General features: G+C 37.9%; 3 protein-coding genes across 9 annotated transcripts in view; 1 reads left to right on the forward strand and 2 right to left on the reverse strand.

Annotated features, from left to right (window-relative positions):
- LOC134792219 (myosin heavy chain 95F) overlaps positions 1–21,681 on the reverse strand; it is a 51,300-nt gene extending 29,619 nt beyond the window's left edge. The window contains exon 1 of the mRNA XM_063763472.1: positions 21,468–21,681. The gene's annotated coding sequence lies outside the window, so the exon portion shown is untranslated. The remainder of the gene's footprint in view (positions 1–21,467) is intronic.
- LOC134792513 (myophilin-like) lies at positions 18,530–19,258 on the reverse strand. The gene has a single exon (XM_063763785.1). It carries the CDS (start codon positions 19,137–19,139, stop codon positions 18,576–18,578), a length of 564 nt encoding a protein of 187 aa, XP_063619855.1. The 5' UTR covers positions 19,140–19,258; the 3' UTR covers positions 18,530–18,575.
- Positions 21,682–25,775: 4,094 nt separating the features above from the next.
- The window catches only part of LOC134792226 (uncharacterized), a 38,902-nt gene continuing 37,792 nt past the window's right edge, over positions 25,776–26,885 (forward strand). For 2 of the 7 annotated variants that reach the window (XM_063763483.1, XM_063763484.1), the window contains exon 1: positions 25,820–26,039. In XM_063763483.1, the coding sequence (XP_063619553.1) occupies positions 25,877–26,039 (163 nt within the window). In that variant the 5' untranslated portion in view covers positions 25,820–25,876. Of the gene's footprint in view, positions 26,040–26,885 lie in introns of all 7 variants that reach the window. The other 5 variants (XM_063763480.1, XM_063763478.1, XM_063763479.1 and 2 more) reach the window with 5 other exon arrangements.

A 26,885-nucleotide genomic window follows, 5' to 3' on the forward strand; every position in this document is an offset into this window, starting at 1 on the left:
ATATTATGATTAAAAGAATTGACTAAATAATGAATATGATATTAAAGTCGAAATAATCTAATGTTCTTGAAGGCCTCACCTTTCACTCGATCTTATCCGAAATTCATTATGTATATTACCAATGACTTAAATTGTAGATGCTGCTTAGTTTTTAAAATAACTATGATTAAACCATAGTTCCAAACTAAGTGCACTTAACGCCAAAGAAACTGTTATTATCAACAACACTTTACTGAATCAAAACTGATACTAAACTTAAAACGGATATTAGGTACCGCACTAATAGATAGGAATCTAAATGTGGTCGATAATATGAGTACTCATACATTATCATGGAAAATTCTATAAAACAACGTTGAGAATCAATGAGCAAAACAAACAATAAGTCATACAATTTACGATCTGACCACTAATTATACACAAACTATTACATAACAGGCATTAAAATTGGAGATCTATTAACTTCCATAAAACTGGTTCGTATTATAAAATGCTTTAATTGTTTATTAATTGTAAAGAAAGCTAGGTATTATAAAATTGTTCCTTTATGCGAGCAGTAATACATGTAGTTGTTAATTAGTAACCAAATAAAAGAACTTACAATGATAACTTTTTTCGATCAAAATAGGAATTGAATTTTGCACAAGCAATAGTATCATAAACTATGTTATTAAGTCGTAATCGTAAGACATTGTATTATGATATGAAACGGAAGGAAAGACTAGAACGGGGTTTTACATGGAGACACAGAATAAATAATAGTACTAGGTACAGAAGACTCACTCTCTAACAAAACGCATCTGTTCCGATCAGGACAGATATAGCCGCTAGGTGGCGACAGCGCCACGCGCGGCTTATGGCTAGCCAGTAACAACCAAAATTGGTGTGGAACCGTTTTAGCTACCTGTAGCAAAGGGACGAAATCGCGGAGTGAGCCACGCCTGATGGAGAGACATTTGACTTTTAGCACACGTAACACACGAATTTTTCCAGGCCTAGAAATATTATAACTTGCAATAAAATCGTACCGCTACCGTACCTATTTCATTAATCAAACGTTGTAACGTGTTTTCACAAATAAACTGCTACTTCATCCTGGGGTTTGTAGACTCATCGCAGAAATCGTTCGAAACGCTCCAATGAAAGTTACTTTATTATCCTGAGCCGCGGATGTAGCTCTTAATCAGTTGAAATAAGGCCATTATGTTGTGTAGGTAGTTAGTCTAGAGATCATGCGGTGCATTAAGAACGTGACACAATCAAGCCGTTGATGAAAGCTGCGTTTTTGCTCGTTTATCCTTCTGAGAATGAAGCAGCGCAGCGCTGGGGATAATTTGTGTCTATTGATATTGGTTTAATGACGAACACATGATATTGCGTTGCCACATGATATTTTATTATTATTTACCCATTTTTGTATCTGTTTTGCAATCAAATACACTTTTACAGATTTCACTATTAATAAACAACAAGATAGAATGTCATTTTGACGACGGTTTGACGTAGTATTATCACAAGTTTTGCCGGTGGATTTCCTTGCCAGTTGTAAAAAACCAGACAAGTGCGAGTCGGACTCCCTCACCGAGGGTTCCGTACTTATTAGTATTTGTTGTTATAGCGGCAACAGAAATACATCATCTGTGAAAATTTCAACTGCCTAGCTATCACGGTTCATGAGATACAGCCTGGTGACAGACGGACGGACGGACGGACGGACGGACGGACAGCGGAGTCATAGTAATAGGGTCCCGTTTTTACCCTTTGGGTACGGAACCCTAAAAATAATGTTAAGTACCAATACCAATCTTGGATGGGAAAAAGGGTGACAGAAAACAGCGTGGTGTTGGCGTGGTGGCCAGCTTTATCTAACCCACCCCTAAAATTTGTATTTTATTATAATTGTTATTCGTTGGCAATTCATAGGTCAAGACTGATTGGCAGGTAACAAGTACAGTCAGCCAAGAAAGTGGTCTACCACTTTTCGACTCTATCATCTGATTGATAGAGTCGAAAAGTGGTAGATCACTTTCTTGGCTGACCGTACCTAGATGTTTCGGTATAATCCTTTAGATGAGAAGCAAGACTAAAACTGAACGTTATAAATCCTTCGATTTAAAATATTTGACTTCAAAGACCATGGAACCCGCAACTAAAGCAATTTCATACCAACTCAACAATGGCATATCAATTACCTCAAAATACCAACATAACAGAACAATTTTATGTAAAATCAGACCGTACTCCAAATTGAAGAACTTCTTTCTTCTCTCCATAGTTATATTACTTATGGGTAAAAGTTCATTAGGATTGCAAGAACTCATTACTAAGTACGAACACCAGCAGAAGCGGAGGCAAAACACTACGTTATACCTTACAACTAAAACGGGTTAGGTAAATGTGGGCGGTACATGTTCATGTTCTTGCATTGATCTTAGTCTATTAACTGCTGTTGCGTGCACTTGCATTTGAAGGGCTTATTCTGAAATGGTCAGATCTCTCTTGTAATCACGTTCAATAATTAAACATCTATTGGGAGGTAGACCATTAAACATTGTGACCGATTAAAACTATTATTTTGTATAAAAGTTAAAAACTTGAACCATTTACGTAACGTAATGCCTACGTTTTTACGGGTTTCCTTATCCTAACGATTGATTTAAGCACGAGATTTCCTTGAACATTAAGAAAAACCTGAAATAGGGTAAGACCTCCAGTGAATGAACACTTAAGGAATTATCCAAGTTTGAAAAATTATTTCTCAGCATTCATTAATGATTTCAATAATTATCTGCAATTTAATGAATCCTCATTTAATAAATAAGAAAGTAATTTCTGCGATTTTTTATTACTTTCATAGTTTTTGAGTTATAGCAGAATTAATCAAAAAGTACCCAAAAACCTAATGAATGAACATAAAAACTAGTGAATGAACACCGCAAAATCCAGTGAATGAACATCATTTAGATATTTTTAATCAGCTTTAAAAAAACATTTTTAACACTATAAACGTTTCCAGCTCTATTTTAGTAGGTATAGCGAAAGCGTTCATATATTTTTATCCCCTCCATATTGATTTCAAATAGATTAGAATGTAATAAAATGATGGTTATTCACCAGAACCCAATTACATATTATTAAGAAAAAGAGAATCAATCTTTAAAACAAGAAACAATCAGCATATTCTGATGAAAAAAGTTAGGATTAGCAAATAATGCTTAAAATAATAAACTTGTCATTGCATTGTTCGTGGTTACATTGTTCAAACATAGAATTAGTAGAAATCTTATAAATGAACACCCCAAATGTTGTATTGTTCATACATAGGCATGAAAAATCCAGTAAATGGACTATAGAAATTTTGTTTGTTCCAATACTGGCTGAAAGAATCAGAATCATTTTCTATGCAGGATCACAAAAAACAAGCTAAATACCAATTCGTTTACACATAAATTTAGAAAAAAAATTATATCTAGACGACACCAGTAAATGAAAACACCGTTCATTTACTGGTTTCAGAACATTTGATAAGCCAGTATTGGAACTATAAAAAATAAAGACTTAATCACATAATACGTCGACAAAGTGTACATTTGTAGAAGGTTTAACTCTTAATCTAACCAAATAACCAAACTTTGTACAGGTAAACATTAAATAATCACTTCATAAGTTGCTCCAAACGTACACTGTTCTTATCTGGGATATAATTTTTGCATACAAAACTTCAAAACCAGAAATACGTAAACTTTAAACGCCAGTCACGTTCAAACTGGTCGAAAATAAATTTAGCAGGGGTTATAATTGCATAGGAAATAGAGTTGTTAATAAGAAAAAAAATACGACAAGTGGTAGAAATTGCTATATTTCTTATTTTAGACAAAAAAAACGTGATTTTGTTCATTCACTGGGGGGTGTTCATTCACTGGAGGGTTTACCCTATGTAATACTAATAAGTATAGGCAAAAATACAGTATAAAATATTGCATACACTTTTGGCTTTACAGTTCATAGAAACAGGTATTATAAGCACCTAGGTACATTGATATAGAATAAGAACACCTTGCCTAGATAACATTCCTGTGATGTGCGAAAACAAGATATTTAGTCGAAATAACAAATTCATCGAAACTTGTAACCCAAACAGGCTGTGCCAACCATAACATTGATGAGTCACACAATTCCATTTGCACTCGCCGGATTCACACGAACATAACCAACACAAAGTATCACGAAGAACCTAATAAATCATGTCGGCGACCTCTGCCATTTTTAGACCGTGTTCGACAATGGTTCCTCGAACTTACGAAGACCCTTTCGTAGATACTAAACCTTATCTTCATATATCTAGAGTTTACATTTGCAAAATTGGACAAAACTGGTCAAGTCGTACATTAGGCCTGACCCCACGACCTCGAACCGCGCCATTTCAGAAAATAGGACCACTGACCGCACCTATATGCTTTTACCGTGTCAATTTTCATTGTCCCATCATTACCTTTGGTATTCTTGGATGTCACGAGTCACGACTTGCCCTTTAACATATATTAGACTTAATTTCTACGGTAAACTATCATGTTCACAATAAAATGGGCCTGTAATTATAGTAGAGACATTTTCGCATAAGAATCAGGCAATATCAGTGGATCGCATCTAACAACACGCGGCTGTTTTATAGACGCACTGGCATTTTTAAATTGGCCATCAATTCTGAAGATTACTTATTGGTACCTAGAACATATACCTAGAATACTTCCTTCGATATTAGTTTAGATTATAGACGCAGGCGATCTCAACAGCGAACGGGTTAAGTTAACAGGTTTTCTAGGCAGTAATTGGATGTAGTTAAATAGAAAATAGAGTTTTGAAGTCATCCTTTAACTGTAGAGCACAAGGTCCGAATTCAAACTAAATTTAAGTAGAAACCTGAAACAGTAGTGTTTGTGTAGTTTAATTATGTTCGTTGAGTGTAGCAAATCTGGGCTAGTAATGCCTATAAATCGCCGGAAAGCGAATGATTCACATTCATTGACACGCCAGACAATTCCGAGATCGCACGCAATTGCTCCTCTCTTTGTTTAGATGACACATCGAGATGAGAACGTTGAAAGGGGTTTGGAAGGCTGGTGTGATTAAATAAATTACTGTAACTATGACAGTATACAAATAAATCATTAATTCTAGGGATCAGAAGTTAAAACTAATGCAATTTAATGATGTCGAAAGTCACTCAAGTATTTTAATGCCCAGTTACCTCGTTTTTATAGCTGTAATGGAATTGTAACCCCACATTATGGTGTAGATACAGATGGTGCGTGTCATGCGTGTTTAAATATAAATTGCCCACTGCAGGTTTGTGAATTATAAGCCAAAATAATACTCCAAACTAAAGGAATCTAAGATGAATAAGGAAAAGGTTGGACAAATTATGTTAAAATTCTTATTTTATGTGAACCATTAGTTATTTAATCCATATGTGTGGAAAATGTTCTCAGTTCAATGCTTTTATGGATCCTTAAAGTGACCTTTTGACCGTCATGAATGTCATGATCACATCATCTTTGGTAAATCCGAACCTCTCACCCTCGGCGACTTATTCAAAAAACTAAAATTGTCAAGTCGACAAGTGCATAGTTATTGCTAGTATTTCGTCCATTTACTGCAGTAGTAAGCAGTAAAATGCCATATGCTGTTTTGTTTACCTACTTCTTACTTCATTTATAAGCCTAATCCGGTTAGCCTATTACTCGTAGCGTACTTATTACACGTTTACTTCGATTAAGTACTTGGTTTCAGAATAAGTATTAAAACTGATGGAACCAGGGCCATCTTAAACTATGCTGGGGCCCTTGGGCACATAAGAATTAGGGGCACTTTTGGAAAGTAAAGAAAGCGAATTAAACTAACATTTTTCTACTACGATCTTCTATTTATTATGAGTAATCAAAAATACTGTTACTGTCTGTCCTTCGGGGCCCCCTGAGGATGGGGGCCCTGGGCACAGGCCCCGTGTGCCCTTATGGTAAAGAAGGTACTGGATGGAACCAATTGCAGCAAATATGGACAGGACAAATAAAGAGGATAGATGTAAAGATAAGAAAATAGAGCCCAAGCGTTCTCAGGTTTATAGAACTTAGGACATTCTATCATTTCAGAAGTGAAGATTTGACATGTAGTTATTTAGAAGTATTTTCATGTATCTAGTAATCTAGTTAGTGATGTATTGAGCGGGTTCGTTATTCCTATAGGGAGGGTAATATTGAACTTGTCATAGATATATTTTATGCGACATACGATTCATCTAATAAGTGATCTCACCTTGGTCTTAAACAGTTTCAACTGAAACTGTAAAAAAGTGTAGTAAACCAATAGGAATGTTGAAAACAATGGCGCACAATTAGCCGGTCTTTTATCTTATCTCCAAGGCTCGAAGCACAATGAAAATTCTTGCTCTATTTCCATGTCGACACTTCGTGATGAAACGGTGTGAGACTGGATTTACGATTACTTGCGAATAGTATTGTATTGTATTGTAATGTTTTAATCTAATTAAATAATAGTCACCATAGCGAATAAATGGTGTTGTAGTGAAGTGTCTGAACAAAACACTGATTCAAATAATAAGGTATTTTTCATTAGAGACAGTTATTTTAGTTGTTTCTTTTAGGATATAATAGGTCTCATATCACGTATTGTAGACCTTTATTAAATTGTTTCTGAGAAAGCGTCATTAGTCTGGAATCATTAAACGTTTCAGCGTTTTATTACTTTAAATTTTTGTATTAAAATGTCTCTCGGTTTCGGAATAGGTACATGATATACTTAACACGCACCGATAATATCACTATCTTACATTATACGAGATTTCCTGAAAAGTCAACGCTTTTCCTTCCTGAAGCCAATTTGCTTTAAAAGAAAACCAGTGTTCTGGGTTTGATAAAATCTCCATAACTGCATTCCGTATAAAAAATAAAGTACTTATCTGTGTAATGCTATGTTCACAGACCATTGTTTCAATGGTAATAAAGACTTTACATATCACTGGCATGCTAGGCATATACAAAAACGGCGTAGAGTTAAAATATAAGTATTTACGCAATTGTGCACCTTATTGGATTACAATAAGATTAAGATAGTTATACACGGAATATGATTCGAGCGTAGGAGTCGGACACCTGCCTCGACTTATACAGGCATCGTCGAGAATCCAGTTCTTATTGATCCAATTAAACCTTGAACTTGCTGGCGTGTTAAACATATGGTTTAATTATCCGGCTCTTGCGTACAGCGGCATAAAAAGCTGGATTCGACTATGGTTCTTCACCGTTTCACCCGTGAATTAATGACCCGGGAATTAATAAGTAAACTGGATTACAGGATCTGTAATACAGACCAGGAAAGCTAGCAGACCAAAGACGCGAAAGCTATCACATTTATTGTGAACAATGCAAATATCATACCCGCTACTCTAAAAAAGTGTATGAAGTAACCAGTGACCAGTATGCGTAGATTAACTATAAACATAAAAATAGGAGTAGGTAAATGATACCTTAGAAATCACAACAGAATATTTGTCAAGTAATTAAAAACAATTAGGGTTACTTTCGGTTTATTGACAATGTCTATTGAATGTCATAGGCAACCTTCGCAACTCACCAATATCTTAGAAAAACATTGTTTTGGCTAAAATCGCGTGTTGCAATATAATAAATTGTAAAATTACCACACCCAGTTGTCGCAAACCTACAAGCGTAAAATCCTAAGTAGGTTAGTAAGGCCCGAATCAATACTCAATTTACTTGCATACAAATGGAAAAACAATTCGAAAATGGCATATTGGCATAAGCAATTATTAAATATGTATTATCGTCACGCGATACAGTGCGCAACACAAGTAATCGTTACTTTACTATAATATTAAAAAAACGGCGTAATCTATAGAATAATTAATGATTCTCAAGTCCTTTTCTACTCAATGTCAGCGTAATACCATATTTTTATGACGTAACACGCTAGTCATCGTCTTCAATGGCAAGGTGAGTGATAAGGGAACTGGTTTGCCGGGCACCATTTCGAACCGGTAAACGACTGCCATCACAATTCCAAAATACAGTAACTGTGTATACCAAGATAGGTGGTTACTTCATTTTACATTAAGGCAGCTCAGAAAACACGGTCGCTGCAGTGACCCATGCAACAACGGTAAAATTGAGAGAATGCTTACCGTTCATACGGAACTGTCAAGTTTGCTTCTGCAGATATTTCAACAGATTTAACTGTACATAAATTTTGCAATGCGACTTACAATGCTGATAACCTTTTTTGCGAAGTCACTGTAGTTATCTTATGTTAATGGTACAAAATACTACATTCCTTTTTTTTTTCAGTAATGTTGGAAAAAATGCCCAATTAGTAACAATTTCGTGGCCTATATTTTGGGTCTTTGAACTGTTATCTCCCTTTCAGAGCACCTCATATGTGTATTTTACGACTCATAACACCACAACCACATGTGGTCTTTAAGTTACCAAGTGTAAATGAAAGCGTGAGTCAGCGAGCATGACTTGAATCCTTACGTTTATAAGCAGCAAAGACTATTCTCATGTAAATACGTCTTCGCTACAGAATATAGTACTATCAGATGCCTTTTGAAGCAGGTCAAATTAAATATTTGCTACCTAGAGGTACATGGTAAACATTATTGGAATTATAGTTTGATGTTGAATAAGACCAATGCCAATGGATTGCTAAAATAAAAATAATGCATATTTTTGTACGGCTTCTTAAGCTAAGTATATTATTTAAAACATTTTATATGGACAAGTTCGTCTCGTCATGTCTGATTTATTTTTGTATTGTGTGATGATGATGTGAAGTCATCTATCTTATATGGCTTTTTTCACTGCTATAATATCTACATATATCTTTTATAAATACAAAACTAAGTTCTAGGAGCGAGAACACAATTTTGAAACTAATAACAGCCATCGCAGAAATTCAAATAGATTTCGTTAGTATGTGACGCTGCATTTTAAACCTCCCCTAAATTGAGTGGCCTGAAAAGTTGAAATCCATCAACCCGTAGACAAATAGGTCGATTATAGCCACACGGAAATAAATGTGACCTTTCCAAGGCCAAATAGGGTACAACAGATTTACCTAGGTATCGTTTTATTCTGCCGTTAGCTTCATTTACTTTTACTTGTGTTTTGCAACAGTTTGTACCTGTTCGGAGTGCGGCGTGACATTTAAATTAGCACAAATTAGCTAAAACTAGCCACAGTGTCAGTTTCCTTGACATGTAAATGCCCATTAAGTGATATCGTGGCAAATTGGCAATAATGGGGATTTGGACCCACAGTTAATACCCTTCTAGTCAGAAATATCTTGTAGGTACCTGCCATATCTTTGGCATTGTCGTAATTGCCAGTGCAAACTGATAAACCGATTTAATCGAAAAGTAGATCTGTGAGCTGTAGCCCTCGCGATCTCGCGAACCACTATGGCTGCGCCATTAAGAAAAACCTGCTTACCAAATTTCTCGAGAATCGTTTGAGAAATGCAATTTGTAGAGGAGAACATCCGGACAGACAAACTTTTTGCCACATGCTTTGCTCCTGCTCGGTCAACTAAGCTCCCTCTAAAGTGTCATTCTATGGAACTTGCTAACTATGTAAACAAAAGTCACTAGTAAACTCATCATTCAGAGACAATTTCAATATGGCGGGTTGTTTACATAGTTAGCAAGTTCTATAGAATGACACTTTACTATCCTATATGCCGATGCCTTCTATATTGGTCCAAATAAACAAAAGTGCTTCAAGTACTAATGATTTTTAGAGATTTGCCATAACTATTGACCGGCCAACGACTATGTCTCCTTGACATATAAACGCTCATTAGGCTAGTGTTAAACCGCAGAGCCTGGTGTTTCGGTCGACGGCATCGGAAGCTAATCCGTTCCATGTCGCCGGTCCGCTATCAGTGGTATCTTGTATCTGCCATCAGCTTTGTTATGCTCTGCCTTTTTATTTTGCGTGCCGGTTTCTGCACTGCTGGCTGTAGTGTAATACGGCTGTTACGTGCTTTTTAAATTAGCACTTGCCCTAGCTAAGGGAAGAAAAAGAGAACTATCTATAAATAATTATATAGAAATAATTATAACCTATACTTAATATTATTACAATAGTTAGTTTAGTTTATATTTTGTACTTTTTTGTGGCAATAAAGCATTTTCATTTCATTTCATTTCATTTCATTTAACTATATAGTTAAAAAAAAGAATTAAAGACTGTAGAAACCGTCTTTGATATTGTCAGTCGCTTAGCTTTTTTGTCACATGTCTCTTCACTCCATACACTTGTATTACGTACGTATACTATACGCTAGCAGTACGGTTACCATCAGTTTGTCACTGACATAAACGCCGTCGAGAACGTAATTTACTTTCTATACATCCCGTTTGCACTAATATGCGAGTGCGAGCGAGATGTATAGAAAGTAAATTACGTTCTCGACGGCGTTTATGTCAGTGACAAACTGATGGTAACCGTACAGGAGGATAAACAAAAGCCGATTGCATAAACTCAGTCAAAAAAGTCACACACACTATAATTAATTACTTACTCTAAATGATATCTACATATTAATCACTGCTTTGTCCTATTTCTATGATAATCATTAATACAACACCCCCTTTCGAGGTAGTCTGTCAAAATACAATCACTATTCAATTCATATTAAATACCCACCATCATACCCACCATGCATCAGACACGCAAGGACGGAAGGACAGCAATGACACATGTCAAAATTACTCCTACTGCACCCGTACTACAGGTAAGTACACTTACCTACCCTATTTATTATTTGACTAACTATTATCATTATTTAAAATTGTGTGCAAGGGCTAATTTTGGTCTTATCTAAAATTCTAAATAGTTATTCAATAAGCTTTTGGCAAGACTTTAATGCTTCGAGCAACACGGAAGGGAGGCGGCATTCGCACTATTTCCCCTCTGCCGAGGTACAAGATTAGCGCGTCAATCTAATCTAGCGCGGGTAATAAAACTAGTTGCACTTGGATTTTTCACTAGACCGAGTCCAGACGCGCGCGTGAACACTGCTGCACAAAAATGCCTGTTTGCTCGGTTTTTTGTTATCAAATTTACAAAAAGAAAGTGTTACATTTCACATGTAATATTTTTTTTTACATATCATACGTTTAATTACATTCAAACACAATTATTATATTTTAGTCTCATGTAATTGTTGGATTTATCGATTTTGCTCGCTCAGTACAAATTGCGGATCGGTCGAGCGACAAATCCGACTTCTCATCTCTCAGAATACAATAACATACTTCAACAAAAATGTGTTAGTGTGCGTGTTGTGACACTTGTCACTCGTCCGTACATAAAAAGAGATCGAGGTTTGCAAGATTTGTCTTTGACGTGTGTCATTTTCTATGTATTTGTGTCGTCATTACAGATTGGATTTTGTATGTAAGTGTGTGAGAAGTGCGACTGTGTGCACCTTTCCCCCCGCGAAAAATGGCAGAAAGATTTGTACGGTGAGATATCGCTTGGGCCCCTCCCTTCCGATGTGTCGGAAGCCGGTGTTGCTCGAAGCTTTAATGTGTAATGATACTAATGATGCTAATGATGAATGTTGTTGGTATGGTGTAGCGTAAATAATTAACGCATTCACTGCCAGGGGGCGTGGCCTAGGAACAAACTTGTATGACGGTGAACGCACATGTGCGTTGGGGGCAGTGAATGTGTTAAGTGTACATAAATCACTACAATTAGAACTTAGTCTTGTATTTATAAAATATATATGTAGATATTATAGCAGTAAAAAAAGCCATATAAGATAGATGACTTCACATCATCATCACACAATACAAAAATAAATCAGACATGACGAGACGAACTGGCGACATTAGAAACCTGACTGGCATCAATTGCCGCGAATGGTTACGATTACGAGGTGCATTAGCATAGAGTCAATAGTAACGGAAAAGGAACTGCGAACGGAAATGAGCTATGTGACTTTCCAGAGAGTATTGGTAAGATGCTTAATGTTTCGTTGATGTATGGGCTCTTACTTTGATGACGCACTTTCGTCTAATGTAGGTAAGTATATGAGAAACCGACGGAATTCAAATACAAAACAAACTTTGTTTTAACTTGCGCTCTTTTATGCGCTATATTTCGGTTATTAATGGTAAAAAATGTATATACTTAACGGACGGATGGAACGGATAAAACCTGACTTAAGCCGATTCGCGCTTACGCCGCTTATACTAGTCTGCTAACTTGATTTATCAGTTTAACAAAGTAACAGCGTAGCACTCTAATCCAAGCTTTTTAATATAGCTTATCCACGGAACTATAGGTGAGGCGGTAGGTGATGATACTGATGATGATCCTTCCGGCCGATTATGTCCTTGAAGATCACTTCGGTTCCTAGTTAGCTCGGCGCTCGTGCGCCCGAATATGGCTGACGTAGCCGATCTTCGAGGTGAACCTCCGCGCACATTGAGGGCACGTGAGGACATCAGCCACATAGTGGTAATAGTGAATGGAAGCAGGCTGGCGAGTTTTCAGCTCGTACTGAACTGAGGCGGTAGGTAAGTAAGTAGTTGCTATTATGGTCAACTACGGACTAGTTGAAGGCTTGGCTGCATGAAGCTGATTTGTATTATGTTATGTAAGTCAAAATGTAATAAATAAACTAGTTTTTACAATTTACTAGAAAATCATCAACTCTTTACCAAGGGCCTGAGGTGAGTGGTAGACTCATAATCGATATGACGTTAATCTTAATCCAAACTATTAACAGTTAATGTCAATGATTGATCCTGAACTCTTGCGTAGTTCGCTAATTGTGACAATTACAGATCAACAGATAAGGTCAAACTGCATTTATCAATAACGCAGGTTAACGAATAAATCATGCAAGGCATCAGGGCCGTATCAATTTGGCCTCCCCTTCGGCGTCGGCTTCGGCTGAAGTGACGTGATGCGAAATACGGTATAATGGGAAATCCGACGTCGTAGTACTTTACAAAATGAATAAACCTTAGAATAAGTACGTGTTGAAATAAAAGAAAATCGTTGTATATTATACCTTTCAAGGTACCTAAGGTGAGTATCATAACAAATTCTAAGGCAAGCCGGAACTGTGGTGATCATTTACGAAGCAATTTAAAATAAACTGCCAAATTATATCTCAATGTTTGTTTTTGAACAAACCGGTGTGATAAGATTTTTCGATTTTAGTGCTAAATTTCTGTTTTTATTTTGCTAAGTGGATGAGACATAAAGCACGTGTAACGCATTCAAAACAGCATGTCATCGCCACAACAATTAATTCCGTAATTAATTAATAATGACCAGGACAAATACAAACGTGACCAGACAACAAATAATAAATAGATCTATCAAATAAACATGAAACAAACATTATATCATAAATGATCAGCGAAGACAATACAATTACGTGTGGCCCACATTTCGGGTGCACAATGAGTTATGCAGCTCTACTTAATTCGAGTTCACTTACTCCGTGCTCCAATCCGAAACAAAGTTACTTTCAAAACCGAAAACAATGACTGTTTCTGACGTAACAGTAATAAATAAGAAATATTTGAAACACGCGAATCTTAAATGTTCACGCTACGCTGATTTGATTACGGGAAACTGATACGTAAGCACAGTATCAATTAGTACTGGATCTAGGTCATTATCGTATGTACTTAAGACATTAAGATACACTTTCTCTTAAACTGGTGCAAATGTGTGCATATTCATATTGTAAGATCTTATGGAAATTTAAATACCATCCATACGAAAACAGTAAGTTTTCATTGCTAAAATCATTTCTGATAGTGTCGATAAGAACCAGTACTTATACTGTCCATTAATTTGTCGAATTTTGTAAAGAAATACCTAAGTTAATGGCCGTTTCTTAAGGTTAGAAATCATGCAAATATTACAATAATTGCTAAATACCCGAATGTAGCAGATAATCGAACCTATCATTGACTTAAGCGTTGCAGTCTCCAAGTAGGTATCTGCTTGTAGCACCAATAGGATATACAATAACTGCCTAGGATTTTTTCCATTGCTGCGATAGATAAAATACAATAACTACCTCTGCATTTGATGCTGCGACAAGACGCTGGCCTGGTGCACCTGAGACCAGTTGTCATCGGACGTCATCCCGTTAAGCCCGGATTGAGTAACGGAGCCTTCTCCAGCGGACCGAGTCGGAAGCCTTGCAACAGCGATCGATATCGCGTTGCGTGGGATTGGAGATGGAAATTATGTGACAATTTTACCATTTGTAGCAAAATTATTTAACCATAGGTATAATCCGAATATATTGTTAATTAATTTAATTTAACTACCCATTTAATCTAATTTTTATCTTCGCCGCGCTGCATTCATGTACATCAAATATTTTATTTTTTAAGTCCATTTAACAAATAAAATTTAGGCAGTATTTAACTTGATATGCCCTGACAGGTGACAGGATGCATGTGGAACAGTTTATCATGTGACAATTTAACATTAGCAGATTTTAAAAACCAATAAGTAGGGCATTTACGTTTGCCTAGTATTGGTTTTATCTTCTCTGAATCTTTCTATGAAGTAGGAATCTTTCAAGTTCGTTTTAATAGAAAATTGCAAAGGAAAGCGGGTGAAGGCCTGATTATCCACCAAGATAATTCATAGCCAGTTTCTATTTTACACGGTTCTTGTTGTATTAACAAAAGATTAAAGACTTATGCTCAATTGCTCATGTCAGCGTCTCAACAGGACTTTCTCATGCACTATCTTAGCAACAAATTGTATAACATTTCAATGCAAACATGCAAAGCTTAATGCCCACTGTTAAAAGTTATGCAACATAACTGTCCCAGAAATGGCGAATTGCTGAAATGTTACAACTTTCTAAGCCATAAGGTTATTTCATTACGAGTATTATGTCGCTTTTGCAGTATCATCGTCATCAAAGTGTCAAACGCGTAATATGCGAAGGTAGGTTGGAATGATACTGCGAATACGTGAACAACTTTCACTGGAGCAATGATAGGATCAAAATGACAATCATATTTTGGTCATGAATCAAAGCCTAATAATTATAGTAGTTTACCGGGAACAATATCTATCTATTATTCCATAAGTATACTTATTGATGCTTAAAGATTTGGCATTGAGGTGGAAGTAAGTCGTATTTCGGTCAGCCCTATTTTTCACTGTTCACATATGACGTTCAGAAGACTTGAGAATTTATTCTCTAGAGTAAATGACGAAGCAATTGTTAAACGTTGAGGTAAAAGCGGCATTTTATGATTCAAGGTAAATGGCGTAAGGAAACCGGTTATTAGTCAAAGATGACTATGTATCTTATAGAGAATTTTCTTCTGATAATTGCATATAGAAAAATATTTGAAGGGTTATAAGTACTTAGAAACGAGACAATAAGAAATCGCTCAAGTAGGTTTTCTCAAAAGCATTTGACCCATTGACCGCTGTGTAATTAAAGCTGACCTAGGAGTAATGCACCGAGTTAAGTATGTCCATGAAACGTAGTCATTATGCATCTATTTCCACTATCACGCAGTATAGTTCCACGTAGTTTTAGGATAGGTAAATAAATAAAGACAAAGATCATAAAGGTGACTGGAAATTTATAAGTTCGGCAGAGTGAGGGCCACTTATCAAAGTAAACATAGTGGCCACTTTCATCCTGATATGGTATATAGCTTCTTCCCCTTCAGTTAATTTCCCTAGTAGGATTGTATTATTGAATGTTATTTTTCGTATTCAGGTATCAGAAGTATCAGAACTCTTATGTCTTTGATTGAAAGTAGACAAATGCTTGTAATGCTACTTGACGTGAAGCCCAACACCTCCGGACGGAGACGTGGCCCTTTTCTTTAGCAATGAGACGATCTAGAACTTTTAAAAGATTTGAATTTAGAATCAAATAGAGTGAGTGAGAATACAGACTCAAAAATAATCAGCAACACGCGGTAGCGACGCGGCGCGTACGCAGCCGTATGGAGCAATTGTCCCATAGACACGGGAATATCCGTGCTTCCGTCGGCAACCGACGCGTGACCATAGCTTCCGGCTGGGGTGCTGACACGGCCGTGACGGAAAATTAGGGCTTTGTTTATGTGTGACGTCATCTACACTGCCCGACTGCTTGCTTAGGTATGTACATGACTCATTTTGGACTAATAAGATAAACATATATGTTTTTCTCGTTAATCGCGAACAAGGTAAAGAAACGATTAAAATGTTTTGAGAGCGAATCCAAATGTTCGGCATGCGCAATTTACTATTGTTTCTTTGACCAACATAGTGCATCCTCGGAAGCTTTGAGCAACTTACTCATCATCGGAAACACAAAACTGCATACCTACAGAGAGAGTGTTGTTATGTCTATGGTGACAGTATGGGTGTGGAAGAAAACATGCTCTGTTAAATTATTATTGTATCCTCCTAAGACCTTAGGCTCGTTTAAGTAACATTTATTCCATCGGAAAAAGTATGTAAGTTGTCGTTGCAATCATTCCTGCATTTTTCTTTATCCAAGCAAAATATGACATTAAATAAAGCATTAAACAACACACAGGACCGCCTGTAGTGCTAAATTGAAGCTAACTGTCAGGAAGGTCTCCAGTGTAATTGCTCCAATTATACTGTGACTCAGTCAAGAGTTAAAAGTGTAATAGTAAGCGGAGTATAAAACAGGACTTGCATTGACACCGACACCCAATTTAACTCATTTAAACTTGACCTTCTGATTTCCTATATGAGGGCCTACCGCAAACCACTTCGTTCGTTCGTCTATTTGCATCTTTCTTTATAGCTCAAATATGCGAGAGCAACAGAGGCAGATCAGATAACGAAATTTCGATTTACGGGCTCTCAGACCAATGTCTCTGATCTCCAGGCGCTGCGTACCTACACCTACTTACAGCGTCATTGTATTGGAAAACAGCAAAATTTCTTATAGAGCGTGACGCTATATTGATCCTGTTCGAAGAGTACGGCGTCATGCGGAGGCCTTACGGAACATTACATTTTGTCATCTAATATTATTAATACAGATGATTGTACTGACTGCTTAAGTAAAGTAAAAAACTATAAGCATTAACAATACGTAGGTACTTGCATTGTTCAGCACTTAATCATAAATTATAATCCTCGGTTAGTACCTGGCGGTAGCTGATACCGCTTATACCCTGGCTGTATATTCCCACGCCCGCGGAAGAGTTGAGTTCTCTGGCGAGCTACAACTCGAGACCTAATACAACAACTACGCATATCGGAGGAGCATTTATAATTTATATTGGTTAGCTCGAGTCTTCGACTCGGCAAAGGTTGGTAAGCAATTATAATGACATCTTATCTTTGTGCAAGCGAACGTTAGATCAATATTTAGGATGTGACGTCACAAATTCTCCCCTTAACATTTGTTAAAGGTGATGGTCACGGAGAAATGGCCATACTATCTCGTTCCATTCAAGGTTGGGTGAACACTTACCCAGGTGTCAGCTATTTATTACTTAGTTAGTGCTGATAAAAGTAACACAAGTAGTGTTTTAAAATAAAAAATGGTACTTATACACCGGGTTATTCCGTGTTTATATTTAGTTCCATGTTTATGCCTATTGAGTATTGATAAATTTAAATAGACACCGAAGTATCAGAGTATTTTCTACGATGTATTACAAGGTAGGTCTAGACCGGCTTTGTCTTCATAGCGTGCCTTGAAGTTATTTGGCCTCGTTGCTAAGTATTTATTGATCCAATACTTACTCATTTCTAAGTACATAATGGAAATGCAATCGCGCACCTTATCTAACATTATCTATTTATTATCGAGGGCCGAACTGAATCCTTTAGGCTTATTAAATGCTGGCTTTTTTAACTAATAGGTTACATACATGCGATGCAACATTTTCAGTAAAACTGCATGCTATCTCAGGTAAGTACTACGCAAGTGATAGGCGGTTATCACACTGCTTCGCACTTCGGAGCGACGTCCGGTGCTGCGATTTTTTACTTTGTACTGTAGAATCTCGATTTGTATGCAAAAACGCATGGTATAACACATTAGCTCCGCCTCTCCGTGCGAAGGTGCGAATCGCACGACGATTCGTGCTTTCGGACGGAGATGCGATGCGCGCCGCAGGGTATGCCACACCGAGCTCCATAGCACCGTGAGGATTTTTGCTCATAAACGCGATTCGTCGAGCATGCAGCTTTGGACGAAGATATATATGGAGAAAACTGCACCATCGTACCGTCGTCGCCGCACGCGAATTCGTCGCTTCGCACTTCGCAACGACATCAGACAGCATGCGACGGCAGTGTGGTAACCGCCTTAAATCGACCGCAGCTGCACTAAAACATTGAGCTCTAACCTTATCTAATCAGAAATTGTTACGCATACCATTGTATATATAATCTACAGGCACACCTTGTAATAAAATAAAAATACCATATTAGAAAAGTATTACAAATTTATTAGTCATATACATAGATAAGGATTTATATTTGCCTCCTGCCTCCGAAAGAGATGCCCGTCTGCTGTCCTTTGTTGGTGCCGTATTGCAGGGAGATGACATTCTGGCCGGCCTTGAGCTGCTCCGCGCTGAACTCCCGCACGTTCCTGTCGGCCTCCTTGGGCCCGATCGAGGGCTTCCCGTAGTTACCGGCTTTCCTTCCCAACGACTGCAGGCAGGTCACGACAGAGTAAAGGTTCTGCCTCTCCCACAAGTCGATAGTCTGGAAAGTTTCCTGAGGAGGTACGCCCAGCTTCTTGGCCGCTTCCAAGAAGGCATTTATGTTCTCCATGCACTTGAATGCCATGGTGGACTGGTTGATCTTCTTAACGGAGCCCTCTTGGATGGCGTTAACTAGCTTACAGAGCAGGGTACCGTCTTTAAGGACGTTGTAGAGGTTCTCCACGTCGCCGGAGGTGTTGGCGGGCTGTCCGGTGAGGACCCTGACCCACTCGAGCGTCTCGCGGGCGACATCATCGTTGTACTTGCTGTTAATCCTGGCCTGGGCGTCAGCGTTGATGCCAGCTTTCCCCGCGCGGTTCTCTGCCATGATGTGTTGTTGGGTTTGCAGACAAGGTTCCACTGAGCCTCCTTATGATATCTCGATACCGGCGCGATAAGTACGGTCGATAACGATTATCACTTGTTTCACGAATTGACGTCGATTTATTACTGCGGCAATATTGATAAGGGTATACTTATTCCTTTAATTATATGATCGATGTGTATAAACTATCAATAAGTGATAGAATGTATGAAATCATCGTCTAGTTATAGGCATCACATGATAACGAGGGAATTATAGAGAATTAGGCTTTTATAAGTATTCGTCGTTCGGATAATTAGAAGAATGTGTATTGAAGGATTTTAGGTAATTTCAAATCACTTCCGAATGTCGGCATATTCCGAAAATAAACTCTGACATGATAGAATTTCGGAATCAGCCGACGTTCGTTAGTGATTCGGATTTACCCGGATACAGATATAAACCTTATCAGATGTAGGTGCCTAATTGTTATAAAGCAAAAATTGCACCTCGATTAGCTCGCAGCATATGGATCAATTAGGTTTCAGGAAATTCGTTATTCAAAGAATTATCCAGAATATAATTTTGATTTACCTACCATTATATCAACGCTGACGTAAGGTAGCGATACCTACTCACGTTCATATATATATTAAATGATATTGTGTGATAAAATTTAATAGCCAACACATATGCATACCTTCCCATATTGCCTTAGGTACATAGGTAGGTATCATAAATATGTGCCTTACGAGAAACAAAAACATAACTTACCCTTATGTTTGGAAACTAGAAATATTGAAAGAGTAGAGACAGGAATAATAGGTATACTATGAGCTTTCAACACCCTACGATGAGATTGGAGATAATTACAGATCTATAGCTAACTATACCTAAGTAAAATTTAATGGTATGGGTGAATAGAATTTACCTTTTGACAGCTTTTGATGGGTACACGGAAAGAACATGTCTAGTCACTTTTTTCTGAAAATGAAATATTAATCTCAAAATACAGAGGTATCTTAATGAACTACATATTACTTACCTACTTATATCTTCTGTTACCACTGTATAATTTAACACATCTTTCACATGTAGCCTTCATTTGTTATATCCTAAAATATACACACACACACCAACATCATTTGTTTCAAATATTGTTCCTTAATTATTATTTTTTGTTGAATTAAATGAAATGAAGAATTTAAAATCAGACAGAACCCACTCAAACTCACGTGAGATTAGAGAGGAGTGTGGGAAGGGATCAAGCAAAAACTCACTTGAGGGAGCTAAACAAAGGGCGCTCAAAGTGTTAATGTATGAGTGTCACCAATACTAAAATCTAATAACTTTTTAGGTACTTCCATATATTTCTATTGGAATCTGGTGATCACTATCAAAACCTTCAGTAGCACCAGCATTGGCCCATCCAGGATAACACAATGCTGAGTTGGGACCATTACGAGGCTAATATTATGTAATGTTATGTGTTGTAATGTTATGCCTTATGTGTAAGTTTGTTTTTTTGTACCTCTTTTTTTCTGTATTTTTTCTGCGGTGTCTGGGGAAAACCTGGACACTTTATATGTGAAGAAACTTTGTTGAATTTAATTATTTACCGGCACTATTGTGTATGAAGTAGGTAAAAACCGTATAGATACACGTCCAGGAAAAAATGTGAATTACACCAAATGTCCGGGTTTTTTTAAGTCTTTGTCCGAGTTTGGCGAATTTAGAGATGGCAGCCCTATTGGTACATACCCTGAGTACAAAAATACAGTTTAAAAAAGACAAATAAACTTTTATAACCAATTTTTATTTTTGTGTACATATTGTATGATGGAATGGGGTAGTCTAATAAGAATACTAACATGGCATAATGGTCCAATTTTCCTTTTTCCAAAAAGTTCAATTATGACAACAATGTTTATTTACCTTTAGGCACACCAAAACATTTTTGTCACTTACCTATTCGAATATTAATAGTTATTTTTCAAAATGTTATTAAAAAAGTAGAATATAAGGTGAATCATGCTATGCCGTCTATGGATAAAGAACTTATACGAATACGGTGATAATCATATTAGATTATCAAAAATAGCGAACCCGATAAAATCAAGTACTTATGCCTGAATTAAAATTAATAAACGCAATGAAACATGAAGAATCTAAAATTTTGGAAGCAGCCTTATTTCTAATCAGCTCAGATCTCCTTACATCGCTAAAAATCGTGCACACTGCACAGTTTCCAGCGTGGATAGATTTCAGTGACTCGGCAATCAATGATAAGAACTCCATCAAAATCTAACAAAGGTAAGAAAGTTTAGTTTGCAAACTTTTCTTATTACTTACCAAGTATTTGATACGTATTAATATACCACTTTTCACAAAACAGTAACGAGTTAAGATTGAATATCCATTTGTACTATTTCACAATCACAGCACTATCACAAGTTTTTAGCAGCCAACCGACCGCAGGTATCCAACAAAAAATTGTTGACACAACGAATGGTCAACGGTGTACGCGGCGCGCTGACTATCCGTTCGGAAACGTTTTCTCCCACTTCCACGGCCCCCTCCTCGTGACAGCTTGAAAGTGACAGTTCCGAGCGAACTTGTGATTGGTCAATTATAAAATAGAGATGGGCATGTATACATCGTCATACAGTGTTATCGAGAATCGAGTTGACTCAGTGTATTTTTGGTACAAATTAACGAAAATTGACTATCAATTAACGCTGTTTGGGTTTCTTGACAAAATAAATGGGCAACACATGACACGAATCAAATTTGCAACATAGATAAAAAAAATTGACTAACAAAAGTTGAGGGACTTTATTGATGTAAGCTACGAGTTCTAACTTCATAAAGAAATTAAGTCTAATTGCATTTTAATGATGGCGCCACCTAACCTTGTTTTTAAAATAACCTATTTGCATTACCATCTAATGAATCATCCCATATAAAAATAAGGTTCAGAATAACTATATGTAGTTATGGAATACGTTATTGTCATCAGCAAACATGATTTAGTTGTTTGGAAGATTAGAAGCAGAAATATCATAGAAAATTAATTTTGTCAAAAGATGTCCTGATTAAAAGTAACCCACCTCTAATAGGAACCAAATCGCAGATCACTAGACATTACTGTAAGTTTATTTAAATAAAATTTATTAATTTAATACTGTGTGTGTTGAGTATTGTGTAGTTTTTCGATATCGACATTTCCGATTTTATGTAGTACAACCCTACTTACGTCATTTCGTTTCGTTCGGAAATCGGTAATTTAAAATAAAATCATTCTTTTATTTTTTATTTATTAGTAAAGAAGATTTTGTTAATAAACTATTTCAGTGTTGATGAAGGTTGAATAGCATGTTCTGCAGAAGTTCTGTCAGGATTTGGAAGTAAACAGATAGTGAAGTGTGAAAATCAATAACGAAAATATAATTAAGTACACCAAAAATATAATAAAGTAAGTACAGTTTATTTTTATATGTCTACGTGGAAATTTATATATTTGAAGGTATTTTATTAATCATTAAATTGAGGTTAGAAGTATAATTTTATTCTTAAGTACAATAAGTCTTATCGATTTTGTAAAATGTTTGTAAATGCCTGCCAGAATTTTAATTGTAGTATTGATAGTATAGCTATTATATTTTACCAGGCGTTATACCTACGTTATTACGTACTAACATGCAAGCTAACTATTCAGTCTTCAAATTATCACCGATATAAGCAATATGCATTTATATTCATCCCACTGCTGGGCAAAGACCTATCACTATCATAACTCACACAACTGGGGACTTTACAATAATTAATAAGTTTAATAACACATACCTACATTTATACCATACGGAGTTATATAGAGATAGAGATAGATAGAGATAGAGATCTTTATTTTGCATCCAATGTACATATTTATATTACATACAAGTAAACTACATAGTAACATACAGGCACATGGACCCTGGTAGGGTATCGCAAAAATATTTCTAACAAATCAAATTATAAATTTTATGTGACAAGCATAACATGACATAAAGTAAATTAAGAGTAGGTAACAATTAGGAGTACTTAATCAATTTAATATTTTTTAACTAAAATGTGTTTTCTTACTTACATATACTTATAATTATAACAAGGTATCTTCCATAAACTCAGATATACTGTAGTAGCACTTTTCGACCAGCTTACTTTTTAGATTTGTTGCAAATTGGTTGTATGATGTTTTTAAATAAGCGGGAATAATATATATCTCTGTACCTATGCAGGTTTCTTTTCTCAGCTTCCTCGCTCGATACGATAATTAGGACACACATACAATAGGTAAAGGGCTGCCTTTTCAGGGTTCCGGAGTCAACTAGGATTACTAGGAACTCTTGTTCTAGTTACGCCATGTCCGTCTGTTTCTGTCTGTCCATCCCCGGAATAGCCCAGCGTTAAAACACTAGAAAGCTGCAATTTCACAAAGGTATATAAATGCCCGTTAAGCCGAGATAGTGGTAAAATAAAAGTTTGAAAAAACATTTTTTAGGGTAGGTACACAGGTATGTCGCCTACCTACACGTAAAGTGGATATGATTTTTTTCGGGTGGCGTTGGATAGGTGATAATGATGAAAACCCATTTTCTGATACTCAATATTTCGGAAATAATCGCTCCGAATCCCTCTCTGCCAAAAAAAAAAAAAAAAAAGTAAAGCCGCTTGAGTTTTTGGATACCTAATTGATTGGCGGAGCGCATCCTCTTTTCGGAACTCCATAAACGAGATAGACGCCCGCAATTTGCGAACTTCGGTGTTCCTATTAGGCCCTCTGTTACTTCTAGCCATACGAGGACAATCTGTAAATGCATATGAGGAATTGCAAATCTGGCAGCATGGTAAACCAAATGGCGACGTATTCATGATTCATGATCAAGTTAATGGCTTGGAGATTGAGTGCCGCAATGAACTCGACCAAAAGGGAGATCAGCTGATGGATTGACCATCTACACTCTACAGCAATATCGTACAACTAGGCGTCGGGTTAACAACTTTGTCGGTGGTGTAGGTTAGGTACATACTGTCATGATATATTAAAAGGTCGCTCGAACCTTTAACAGGAAAATCGGATACGTAACGTAAGTCACATAAAGGCCCACCAATACTAATCAATCAATCCCCTGGTTTTTATCTCTCTTCGGGGTCAGCCCTCCTGATACTCATTCGCCAATCTTGGCGGTTTTGTGTCATTTCTGGCTTTAACCCCGTCGTCAGCAAATCTAGCTTTCTGGACTGTCTGTGCATCCAGGTGGTTGGTGGGAGGCCTCTACCTCTTTCGCCTTCTTCTATGGCCAGTACCTCTCGAGAACCAACGCAGGCGGTTCTCTTGCATTTTTTGCGGTATTTCGGCCACTTTGAAAGACTCCCGGATGTATCTACCTATTTTGGATCCTGTCTAGTCTTGGTACACCACCAGCCCATCGCAGTATTTTCATATCAGTGGCATGCATTTTTTGTTCTTCGTGCTTTCGAACTCCCCAGCACTCGGATCCATAAAGCAAACCAATATTAATAATAATTAAAAATAAAAATGCCTAGGTATCCTATAAGAATAATAGAATAAATATCCGCTGTGGCCGAAATCAGTCAGGAGAAAGAACAGCATCCAGCAGCAGGAGGAATCATTATAGATGTCTCTACGGGCATTGACCTTATCGACGAGCTGATGCGAGTAGGTATTAACCCCTCGAAGTCTACCGCCTCAATATCAAGTCAGCAAAGGGCTTCAAAACGTAATCCCATTAAAACTTCAAGACTGTGTTTTTGCTGGCAAATCTCTCTGATATATACTCGTATCCGATCCCTGGGAGTTAAGGGGTCAAGAGACCTGAATATTGGTAACGAATTTAAAAAGTATGTGTCACAATACAGACAAGTTATGTGCCGTAACAAATTTTGCTATTATACCCATAGTGGAAAATATCCACGCTTCCTAGAATCCTTAACAACAGTTATTTAAACGTTTCCAATTATCTAACATTTATAACTGACGCCAAGGCCGTGTCACCATGCTTAAACAAACGCGATGTAAACAAAACTGTAGCATCGCTCCGAGGTGCCGGGAAACCGGGAGAAACTAAAACGCTAAGACTTTGTCACCTTCAGAGTGTTGCCTATCTCTTACGTTTTAATGGGGACGGAAGCAGATAGCAAGATATTTCAGAGAATTTAAAATATCCAATGTAGAATGAGCTTCGTGCCGATACCCATGGCTTGGGCGGCGGGATTCGTATGGGATGGTGGTAAGGTTGGAGCGGTTCTTTCGACGATTGAGGGAGCGGAAACGATTGTAGCAATGAATGGTGTTGACAGCAGTTTTTTTTCTTTGGTGTCCTTTGCTGATTATTTTTTATGTTCTACAAATGTTTTAACTACCGAGTTATTCATATGGATGGAGTAACGTGACTTTCTAAAAGTTTCAATAGTAGTTAAATAAACGACGCTTTAAGACGAAAAAGGAATCTCAATTTTGAGATTTCAAGGTGAATATACCCGTCGCTCTGTGTGGATGTGTTTATATAGTACCTCCAAAGAGGTTACAATAAAATAAGGAATTTTATGAATTGCTTTGGGATAAGAGGTAGCGTTTCCGCTCCGCGTAGGGCGGGACGTGGGGCGGGCGCACGCCGCTATATCGGGGCGCATGCGCAGCGCGGGCGGGCGGCGCAGACGCACGCCGGGCGCGCTCTCAGTACGCGCGCGCCCTCGCCATGGCTCGCTGGCTGAAGGCTCTGGCGGCCGTGTTCCTCCTCGCCGCCGCCGCGACCGCCGCGCGCAAGTCGCCCCCGAAAGCCGAACCCCAGATCGAGGAGGTTACCGCCAAACAGTTGGATCGAGTGCTGGAAGACAAGGACTTCGTCGCGGTGTACTGGTGTAAGTGCGGCGGCCGACCGGCGCGCGTCTCCATTAATTTCGTGCTTTCGAAAGCCGCTGGCCTGGCGCCAGCGCGGGGGCGGCCGCCGTGTCGAAACGTCTGCGACGGCGCCCGTCCAAATGGGTTATAGCCGAGTTAATGATCTTCGGGAGACGGCCGAGCCGCCCGCCTCGACTCACCGGAGCTTTCGGCTGTGCGCATGATATTTTCGAAGCGAGCGGCTCGGTGCGAGATTCTCTCGTTATGCAACCGAATAGCGGAGACAATAAAACTTGACCCGACCGCAGCGGCCGTCGGCGTGGCCTAAAATGGCGGCGAGTCTCATTTTCCACCGTTCCACCGATGCTGGCTCCAAGGTCACAGGCGCCTACGCTCCGGGCCCGGCTAAAACTAACTAGTGTGGTGTGCCGTGCGTGCCGCTGAAATAGACTTTCATTACGTGCTCTTAGGCATTCCACCTATTTTTGCTTGTCACCAGCTGGCGTGGTGGCAATTTTATCTGTTCGTTGACTCGTACATCTTCCTGCTTCAGAAAGTGCGATCTGTGAGTGCGGATTTAGCTCGGACGCTATCTCGAATGTACATGTTACTCGCGATATATGTGTCGTCACTCGTCTGTCAAATGCGGCTCTCACTCATTTGAAGGATGCAGTGGCCGGCTAGACACAAAAAGTGCAATAAATCACTGTCGGAGCCCGGCCGACGCAAGTTTGTCTCTTGGCTGAGAAGCCGTCGCTCTGATCTAACTGCGATCGTTCCTCTAAGCACGACGATCCCTTGATTTAACTCAGACTTCTTGCGAAATGCAGTTTGAGGTGTCTATTTCGTATTTCGCTCCAGAAGAC

This window comes from Cydia splendana, chromosome 7 (assembly GCF_910591565.1).
Source record: "Cydia splendana chromosome 7, ilCydSple1.2, whole genome shotgun sequence".
NCBI classification, from domain to species: Eukaryota; Metazoa; Arthropoda; class Insecta; order Lepidoptera; family Tortricidae; genus Cydia; species Cydia splendana.